Raw genomic sequence first — 10987 nt, forward strand, 5'->3', positions numbered from 1 at the left:
TTTTTTTGCATTTTGAGAAGAGGGAAAGTTGGTCAATGGGATTTTGATTCCCATTGACAAAAAATCCCATGTTCTTTTTTCAGATTAATAAGGGATTAGGGAAAATTTATTTATTTGAGTATCACTTACTCAAATAAGCAATACCTATCTCCTAGGTGGACAAATAACTTTTCCACCTGCAACAGCAGAGCCAGGGGAGCCATGGCCCCCTTATGGTTCATAAAATCTTTACATTAATACAGTTTTTTATGTAAAATTTTCCTTCCCCTCACTCTCCACCTCAATGGTTGGCCACCCCAATGGGTCCATACATACTTCATTTAGGCTTTGACCACCTTATAAAAATTTTCTGGCTCCGCCCCTGCCCACCTGGGAGGAAAGTTTCCAAAATTTGAATGGGACAAAAATACCCTCCTTTAATAATGGATGGTCATTTCCTTTTTTTACTTGGGAAATAAAAGAACATGAATGAATATAATTAACTGGATAAATGTTTCTCAAAAAAAACTTACTAAAATAATTGTATTTACCCGAATAAAAAACTTACCGAAAAATAAAGGTGCCAAAATATAATAGACCGACCAAAGGCGACAACTCTTATCATTCAAAATATTTACTAGATTTTCGTTATTACTTTATACTTAAGCACAAATTCAGACTGGGTAGATGTAGCAAGGAGCCCAGGTTACCCGGCTAACACCATCTACATTTAATTTAGACTGGGACTGAATTGAAATTTTCCAATAAATCCATCTATCTCGCCTCCTCATAACAGTTCTGATTGGAAGTTGAGAGCATAAAGAAAATGACAGCTTATATTAGCATTCTTGAAAATCTGTTTACACTGCTTCTAATCCGATTGCATAAAAAGGGGAGCCATTTCCATCAAAGATCCAATTGTATCTTTCTATCTACATGGTCCAAAGGCTAATTGATGGAGTAGTGCAAATTAAATGCTCCATCTATGAATCAATGTTGCAAAGACTTCAACCTTTTCAGTTTTCACACGGTCAAAGATATGGAGGGTGTAAAGGGATGCAAAACCTCTGAAAGAAGTCGTGATACTCTGGTCTAGGGCTGTCAACAGAGCCCAAGGCCTAAAGCATGACATCTGGTCCACTTAGTTTTAATCTGTACGATCATTTTTTATTTTTTATTTTTAAAAGCTGGTTGGATTGGATTTTAAAAATTGCATTTGTTTAATAATTAGATTAGATATGGATCTAATCCATATTCAATCTGGCAATGTGATTCCAATTAATTATATACGTGCTTAATTACATATATTTGTATAAATTTACTCTCAGTAGCACGTAAGAGATAATATTAAGGATTACATAATCCCTAATATTTCAATCCTCAGAAGTAGAAAAAGTCAGGCATCAACTAAGTGCTTGGTTCCATTAATTATAAAACAGTAATAGCGATTAGTAACTGTATTACATTTGGCAAGAAATTATTTATATAGAACTAATTAAATAATAACTAACACATGGAAAATGTGAGATTATAGATAGCGAGAGAGAAGCTATTTCCATTTGAATAGTCTGAATAGGGGAGTATTAGGAACCTTTCATGTCATGGTTTTCAAAACAGGACTGGATCCGATGGTTGGATCGGAAAAACTGGGAATTGATCAGGTAATTGGTTTCGTTTTCTTTTTCAAGACTAGATTTTTATAAAAAACGTTGATTTGGTCAAAAACCATTAATCTAGGTGGTTGAACTGTTAGAACCGATCAGCGGTTTTGACTGTTATTTATTTATTTTTAATTAATTAATTTATTTTGTTAGAACAGGCCGATCATTCGATTATTGTTGGACCGTTTGATCCAAGAACTAGTCCCTTGACCGATTCATTCTCCGAATCGGTTTTAAAAACCATGCTTCATGTGACCCAAGACTGTTTTGCTGAACACCCCCATAGTTTTTCGTATTCACTTGACAAAAGATCCTTCATGTCAAGACTTTGTTTTAACAACAACAACAACAATAGGTTTCCTGCCTCTAAATTAAAATGACATTGTTTTCTTTTTTATGGTTGTTGGTGTTGTTTCTAACCTCTCCATGAAAAAAAAAGACTTATGTGTTACGAATGAAGCTTATGGTGCTATCACACGAGGGGAAAAAATGGTGTTTTTTGGTCTCTATTAAACTTGTGTCACCACTCACTCCAGGCACCTTACTTATTTGCTCTACACTTGGACTTCTCATGGTCATAGATAAATCCACAAGACCAATTCTAGGTTCATCTCTTAGCCACCAGGTAACATATCTCAAATAACGTATTCCACAAACATCCAGGAGGTTCGCTTACATGTATTTGTATCAAATCCCTTACATCGACCAAATCTCAATTAATACTTCATTTTATAACAAACCTTTTGGCTATTTTTATTTTTCTTTCTAGATATTCTGCTAGGGCAATCTGAAAAGCATGAACTTCCGGCAAAACATGCTCATATTTTCACTTGGCTAAACCTAAACTCCGCTCTCCATCCACCCCAGAAAGAAACCAACAAATAAAATGGGAAGAAATAACCATTAAACATTACATATATGAATTCAGATATACACCCCATGAACGTTTCACAGTACATCCTAATCATGTATTGGGAACATCTATTGCAATTTTGGGAGATGTGCCTGATGCACACCAAGATGTGTATGTGGGGCATGTATGCTCTGTGGGGTGCAAATGTGAAGTTTATATATCGTATATGAAAATATTGGGTTTTTATCTGAGGTGAGAGAAGTATAAATATGGTATTTTTATTTGGGAGAATGACTGTTCAGCCCGCCTACCTCAAAATTCGTAACCCTAATATAGATGAGATGAATCCTGATCATGAATTGATGTGAAATCTATGAAACAGAATGCAATTTATAAGAAAGGGGGGGGGGCTTTTTTTTTTATCCCAGCGAGTAAACATCATGCATGCAGGATGGTGATGTGATTAATTGGAAAGGAAAGTTGATTAATTGGAAAGGAAAGTCAACCTGCTGACTCTTTGCTAAGCTATATGCATGAGAGGACAACCAATCAAGTAGCACTTTTAATCCTTCTTACCAATTGCCTATGGAGTTTAGAGGCCTGTGCATGAGTGCAAATTGATTTTGGCTATGTTTTCTGTCCCTGCGACCATAATAACTGTAGAAAGATCGAAGTTGTTTATTCATAGTGTGAAAACTCAAGGCTGTGTTTGTGTTGATAGAAAATAGAAGAAACAGAAAGTCGAGGGGAAAGTTCTCTTATAATATTTTGTTAATAATTTTCCCTGAACTTTTTATTTATTTTTATTTTTTTTGTCAAACGAAACATAACCTAAGAAAGAATAATATATTTGTCTTTAGAATTCTATTCTAAGAAGATGAAGTTTCTATTTTACGTTAGGCTATGCTTGGTTTGAGGGAAAAAAGTAGGGAAACCTTTCCCTTCCTTTCTTTACTTTTCCCTCAAACCAAACATAACCAAAGTTTATTAAACTTGTTAATTTGGGTGAAAACTTGCTTTGAGGTTCCCCTGAGTTCAAACTAGCTTCTAGTCATCAGTTTGAGATTGAGAGTTGGATGGTTTATATAAAATAATATCACATCATTGGTTTATGTGATTAAAAAATCCTCATACAATGAATACGCATCTTTGACAAAGTAAATGCCCAATATTGGATCACATATCATGCCTTTATAATTTGTATTTACAGGATATATGTTTTTTTTTAACTATTTAATTATAAACTTTACTCCTGACCAAGGGGATGACAATCATATTATTTTATTATTCTTGAAAAAGGAAACTTATATATATATATATATATTTATTATTAGAGATAGGAAGATGTAATTAATAGCCTCACCTCCCTAAGAAGCTATATACATGGATATACATGGACATCATCACTTCATATATTATATATTACGAAAACAAACCCATACGATGATCTTGACCCATTAAACAATAACATGTATTACTGTTCTACTAAACGCACAAATATACCGCATTCCAATGAGGTAACCACGTAGACTGATATCAGCTTCATCATCTTATCCCCCAAATTCCTATTAACCTTCTGTAATCTAATCACGGGATCAGTAGTAAGAGATCAAATCAACCCCCCCCCCCATAAGATTGTTCCTCATAATATTCTACAGTATATGAACATCTCCCCATAATAACATCATTAATTTTAATATTATCATTAAGAGACATTCTCAATACACAGCAGGAATATGTTGTGGGGGACTGGTTTAAACTCCAATAATAAACCCCAATGTTGGATATATTTATTACCCATAGGTAAGATATGGCAATAGTTGATTCAATGCTCTGATTAACTATTGGTGATCCATCTTCCCCAATATGTATTGATATGCAAATTATGTGAATCAAGACCCAAACTCTTGGTTTTAATGCAAATTGAAGGGTAGCTCAGTTGGTATGGTAGATGATTTGTCCCAATATGTATTGAAAGAAAACAGTAATGTAAATACCAAAGTGATTAATGATGTGATGTTGTACTGTTCAAGCGTCCATTATATTTAAAAAAGAAGAAAAAAAAAAACTCTTGATTTTATTTACTTGTTAGGGTTCATGATTTGAGGGCTTTTGTCTGATCAGCCGATATATATGTATGTTGCTATATATATACATGAAACATTAAGAGAATAATTGAGAAAAAGATCAAATTAATACAAAGCCAAATATATGAAACAAAAGTAGGATTCTATACAAAGCCAAATATATAAATATATGTTGCATTAATTGTGAGATGAACTATAGCAAAGTAGACAAGTTTAAGCTATGGACAACAATGAATAACAACAATATATACATGTATGGTTGTGTAACCATCCACGTTATTCATGTGATATATAGCATACAAAACAATCATTGTATTTGTCAGAAAAACACGCATGGGATTATTGATTTGTTGAGTTTTCCTTCTTTACCACTTTCTCTGCTATTTGGTTAATATGTTAACTGCTTTTCTTTCTTGCCAAGTGCCAACCAAACTTAAGCATGGATATTAATTTCTATTTTAATCCAAAGGGGGAAAAAGAAACACCTGTGGTGTGTGGATCGATGCTTCCTTCCAGTTGGACCACACCAATGATCCCACATGAATGGGGCTTTTTCTATTAAGTCGTTAAACACGAGATATGGCTTCATTAATTTCACTTAATTAGGGTTGTCTGTTAAAAAAAAAAAAAAGACTGACTTAATAGTTGGCAGATTACGACTTTACGAGGGGATACAAATACAAACCAGGATTTTGCTTTTGTGGGAACGCTACCTCCACCAATAGAAATCTGAGATTTTGGTTGAGACGAGAGAGAGAGATACTTCAGTTCAGCCTTCATTGGAACAGTGACGAAAACGGTCAGACTGGAATGAGAAATGATACTAATTCACACGTGCGAAAGATGTGAAAAATATGAAGGTCGACTCGACGGTGGATAACAGTGCCACATTGGACGTTGGAGTAGCACCACTACAAAAGGAGGTCTTTGGTTTGGTTCGTGATTTAGAAAAAATTAGGAACGCTCCGGTCTTCATCCAAGCCTCCAAAGGTGAGGTGAGTGAGCTTAATTTCTTCTCTGTTTATCCCCTGCGACGTATACGTCTTTAGTTGTTCGGCTTCCTCTTTTTCTTTCATGGCTTCTCTCTTGGACATTCTGAATCTGTTTTTTTTTTTTTTTTTTCCTTTTCACGTCCAATTCTTGATCTGTATACTTTCTTAGTTCTATCTTTTTTCTTTATATTTTAAATTAACCTTTTGTCCAATAGCATCATTACCTTCTTCTTGGTTTTATAAAGGGAATACTTGGATTTGTCACACTCAAATAATGTTTAAATCTGGAGACATTTTTCTGCTGCTTCATAAAATTCCATCAACCGGAATTACTCAACTTTTAATATTGTCTCGGCACAGGATCCTTGACCAGTCCTTTTAATCAACAAAGAAGCTACATTAATGGAGATCCCATCGGTCCGGTGGTTATCCGAACTGGTAAGGCTATCTTGTTAGCATCGCATTTAGTATTATTGTTCAGTTGTGTGCTTTTCGTTTTCTTAATTAATTAACAAAATTTCTTCTCTGGTGCCTGGCGGAATCTACAGGGAATGGAGGACCCTGCCTTCATTCATGAATGTCAGATGGACTCCTTTGATGGATTCAGCACACAACAAATAGCAGCTACGCTTGGGCAAGATTTCCAGCACTCTTTCTCTTCTGAGAGTTTTTCCTCTTACCCGACTTTCAAAACACGAAGCAACACCGCCACACCGACCACCGCCTTCAGCGGTTCTTCCATGGATGCATCTCACACCGGCGTCGAAAGACCTGCAAAGCAGATCAAGACAAACAGTTGGAATTCTTGCACCACCGAAAACATATCATCCACGCCGGAAGCTTCGTCTTCTCCCAACATTCTTTCTTTCGGCAACCCCAACTCGCCCATCAATCAAGCTCAGCAGTTGGATGGTAATCTAATGGGTAATATGGACGAGGCGGTCTCATCTGCAAGCATGATCTTCCCATCCTACGTGACCCAAAATTATGTGTTTAAACCCGGTCATGGGACTAAGAGGATGAATTCGGCAACGACGAAACCTCCCTCACACACTCAAGATCACATAATAGCAGAAAGGAAGAGGAGAGAAAAGCTCAGTCAGCGCTTCATAGCTCTCTCGGCCATTGTTCCAGGCTTAAAGAAGGTACTCGCATAATCGCATTCGTTCATTCATTGCCATCTGGAATTCCTCTTCTTAAGTCTAAAAAATTGGCTATTTCTGCCTTAAGATGATATAATTCATGGTTGTTACAGATGGACAAGGCTTCTGTTCTTGGAGACGCTGTCAAGTATTTGAAGCAACTGCAAGAGCGAGTGAAGATATTAGAGGAACAGACGGTCAAGAAAAGAGTGGAATCTGTGGTGTTAGTCAAGAGATCTCAGATCTCGGCCGATGATGACAATTCTTCCTCCGATGAGAATAACTTGGGTGGGGGTCGCTCCGATGACGAGGCGGCACTCCCGGAAATAGAAGCGAGAGTGTCGGACAAGGATGTGCTCATAAGAGTTCACTGTGAGAAACAGAAAGGAGTTGTTGCGAAGGCACTGGCCGAGATAGAGAAACTCCACCTGACTGTTGTCAACAGCAGTGTCATCCCCTTTGGAAAATCAGCTCTCAATATCATCATAGTTGCTGTGGTAAGTCCATCCATCACCGTTGCCGAATCATTTAATTTATTAGTGTTACTTTTATCTTGAAAATTCTGCTTTTCGTAATTTGATTTCTCATTCTTTGTTCAATCTTTAAAAGAAGATAACCGTTTCTGATTGTTGTAGATGGAACCCGAGTTCTCCATGAAAGTGAAGGATCTTGTGAGGCATCTCCATTCAGCTTTTAGACAATTTATGTAAGAAGAATAATAAGAATAAGAAAGAAGAAAGAAGAAGAAATATGTTATGAAGCCTCAGTTCCAATTGGTTTTAATCAAAGTGTAGAGAAGAAGGATATCTTTTTTTTTGGCTTCTTCGTGGATAGAAGCTTCGAAAGATGAGGAATTAAATGATGGTGGGTGGCTTACTGGCAGTCAGCTTAAGGTCCTCCATTTTTTCTTCAGAAAGAAGTAATCCAGTAAAAGAAATCTGAAGAAATAAAACAAGGCCTAAAATTCTGCTGATGAGTCCCCTTGTTGGCCCTGAGGTTCGTTTTGCAGGAGGGTTTTTTTTGTTCGTCCATTTGCTCTGGTCTCCCTTTTTTTTTTTGCGCAGTCGACTTGTTGACCGCGTTTATGTTGGGCAGTGCGCACCCCCACCTCACCTGTTATTGTGGTAAACAAAACCTCGTGGCTTATACTGGACAATTCACAGTTCCATTTTTTTAGTCTTTGTTTGACTTTTCAATACACTGGATCTCTTGGTGGGCCGGGTCTCTCCACCCGTGTGAAAATGGTCTATCCATAATTTTTTTCCTTGGTTTGGTTAGCACTAGCAGGTAGGAGTGTTGGTTTGATTGGGAATTTGGGAGGCTGCTGACTGAAATTTTTTACCCTTCAGGTTGTTTGTTGTGAGTTGTGACGTAAAACTGGTTTTATGTAGTAGACAAATGATATGAAATAATGTATTAATGGATCTTTTATTTCTTTATTTAATAATTTGTTGGACAATTGATAGTTAAAGCTGATGTTGTCCTTATTTTTTTATTTGAATGATACAACTCCTCCTTTCATGGGGTAGGGATCTGCTATCTATCAATCAACCCTGTCCCAACAGGCCACCAATGTATTACCAATCTAGGTCCACCCACAAGTTCTTTCCACATTATATCCATACAACAACACCACCTATTCCCCATAAATAATAAGAGAGATATTTTTGATATACAACTGTCATGTCTTATGAGTAAAGATCCTATTAGTAGCTGATCCTATTCCTCGATTACATTATTGATACCATGTATTAGTAGCTGATCCTATATACGTGGACAAATGATATCCTGAAAATCCAAAAGAATTACTACTCTCTTAGAGTCAATAAGTTAGGGGGAGGACGGTGCGTCCTTTTCTATTCAATTTTTAAATGTATGTAGTCAATTAATACATTGTATAGATCCATTCTCCATTCAACCATGAACCGTGTAGAGGAGAATATAACCAGTCACAAACAAAATGGGGGGACTCACTTCCTTACTATAATTATTGGCCACCGAGGAGCATCGTTCATCTTCCTATAAACAAGGAAAATTAGATGCTGCTGGAGTGCTGGGCCCTGAGACTCCGAGAGCGGTTGATTTGAGGTGGCGGTGAGCTAGGGCCTTGGGAGCTGTGCCCACTGCCCACTGGCTGTTGAAAGCTTGTCTTGTGATTCGTCAACACCAATGGGACCACCTAACTACACGTTCGCCGTATAAGTGGACACGTGTGAACTTTTTCCAACCCAGGTTCGGATAAAAAAACTTGAACAGTGTGTAGCAGTGTAGGTGGTCCTGGCATACGAAGAGATAATGAAAATAGGAAAGGGCAAGGGCAACATCGGTGGGGTGGTTGTTGTCTAAGTCTAGGTCAACAAACGTAGGGCCTACTTGTTACTGTCACCACCTCTATCTCCGGATACTGTGGAGTTTGGATATGGTAAGCTTCAGCCACGTAGACATAGTACATTACATTATGAATTAATATACTTGTTTACTTTATTTGAGAAATTAAATTATTGGTGAAAGCAAGTCCAAAGACAATAGCAGCAGTTTGTGCAGCCACCTTTTCTGGCTTTTGAAACGGAAAAATACATATACGGGTTTAAATGCGATGGATCTTGAAACGATGAAGCCGATGTGGTGGCCCAATCAGAATCAGGGTCCGCTTCTGGTTGCCTATATCAAAATGTCCAAATGAAACTGGAAAACTATACTAAGACTGGCTGAGCCTGACAAAATGCATGGATATAATAGAAGCAGCAAGGGTGGTCCAGAAGTTTCTGGTCAAAGGCAGGCCGGTTTGAATTTATCATCTGGTGCTATATCTCAACACATCACAAAATGAAATTTTCCTGTGAATGATAGCAATGCATAATGGCTTTTGTTTTGGCCTTAGAGGGGGATTTTGATTCATTGATGATATTAAAATGATTAGGGTGTTTTGGGAGCTAATTTCGACCCTACACATAGCTTCCTAATAAGTGGATGTTGACCCTTGATATCGAGTATATCACAATCTCAGCTGACAGTTAGATGAAAGGTCAGCTGCCAACTCCAGGAAACACATTTATGTTGGAAGGATCGTCACAACTCACAATAGTTGGAAGCCTACTGAATAATTATCAATAATTAAGCTTATATATGTATTATGTGATTACTTTAAGAGGAATTATTAATTACTAATTAAGCTCAGAGACAGGCTTAATTAGTCCCCTAGTCCCCACTTAAAAGATTATAATCTTGCAGGGCCTTCTCTTTCCCATTCCAACTACTATTAAAAACTCTGGTTTAGAATGATTAGCGACTTTAAAATTCTTTGATTTCTATATTTTAAATCAACCACCAAACGTAACATTTGTTCTTGCATCACTTTCCCATAGAAATGATAAGGTTTAGCCCCTGTTGGTATTACTTATTTTAAACACTTATTCAAATGAGTACTTGAAGAATTCTTTCTTTAGCGCAGATGATGGAATATCTTCTTCTCTTGTTTGCATTCAGACTTGATGCCCAATCTTGTAGCTAAGATATGTACAGCGAAAAATTCTAAGATGGCTTCAATTGATTAATCATCTTCACGTGATTTCTTAGCTTGCCAAGCTTTAATCGTTGGTCCTGATTTACCAAGCTTCATTACACCAAATCTTTTTTCAGCACAGGAATGTAAAAATTTCAGGAGGTAATACTTACATGACAAGCAAATTTTGCAATTACATGAACAGTCCTATTACCTGTATCAGGGATAAAAGACATTAAAACAGATTAAAAATCTTACAGAAGATTCCTATCGAGACGTCCTTGGCGACTTGTGAATTATATATCATCCCAAAGCCTTGTGAACTCAACAAGTCTTCCAAAGCCATCACAATCAGCACCAATAAATAAATAATATATATATATATATATATATATGTATATATATATATATATATATATATATATATATATATATATATATATATTGATATGATCATGATGATCCTCACCCAGTCAACCCAACTAGAACCAAGCATTATTTATGCAAATGAAGCTTTATTTTATTTGTTGGTTCCAAATTATAAGGAATGGTCATCTCATTTTTCTATCTAGAAGATGAGGTATACCTATAATTCCATTAGAATAATTATAATATATGACAAGGTGGTGTTTGGTAATATTCCAACTTCCGGTTACATTTCTGATGTTGGGGAACAGAAGAACCAACTATCTTTGGTTTCCTAGAATTCAAAATTATCACACATGTATATTGTAGAATCTGAAATTACAGCTTCTCAAAGCAATATTTTAA

The 10987-nt window shown here is 36.5% G+C and overlaps 1 protein-coding gene across 2 annotated transcripts; it reads left to right on the forward strand.

The window, feature by feature from the left end:
- The first annotated feature begins 5464 nt into the window (after positions 1–5464).
- On the forward strand, positions 5465–8173 carry LOC148851277 (transcription factor bHLH18-like). 2 transcript variants are annotated; one of them, XM_088946535.1, is made up of 5 exons: positions 5465–5575; positions 5933–6010; positions 6121–6717; positions 6828–7211; positions 7350–8173. In XM_088946535.1, the coding sequence occupies exons 2-5, from the start codon at positions 5975–5977 to the stop codon at positions 7422–7424; spliced, it is 1092 nt and encodes a 363-aa protein (XP_088802661.1). In that variant the 5' UTR covers positions 5465–5575; positions 5933–5974; the 3' UTR covers positions 7425–8173. The 2 variants fall into 2 exon arrangements, with proteins under 2 accessions (XP_088802661.1, XP_088802662.1); XM_088946536.1 differs by having other exon boundaries at positions 5542–5570.
- Positions 8174–10987: the final 2814 nt, after the last annotated feature.

Source organism: Nelumbo lutea, chromosome 5, assembly GCF_056320005.1.
Source record: "Nelumbo lutea isolate HS-2025 chromosome 5, American lotus-T2T, whole genome shotgun sequence".
NCBI classification, from domain to species: Eukaryota; Viridiplantae; Streptophyta; class Magnoliopsida; order Proteales; family Nelumbonaceae; genus Nelumbo; species Nelumbo lutea.

What these genes read in the sequence shown, in the direction of transcription:
- LOC148851277 (XM_088946535.1), top strand. Translation starts at nt 5,975, where the DNA reads ATGGAGATCCCATCGGTCCGGTGGTTATCCGAACTG. An exon ending in TTGTTCCAGGCTTAAAGAAG is followed by an intron (nt 6,718 to 6,827) that starts GTACTCGCATAA and finishes TGGTTGTTACAG; the next exon opens with ATGGACAAGGCTTCTGTTCT. An exon ending in ATATCATCATAGTTGCTGTG is followed by an intron (nt 7,212 to 7,349) that starts GTAAGTCCATCC and finishes TGATTGTTGTAG; the next exon opens with ATGGAACCCGAGTTCTCCAT.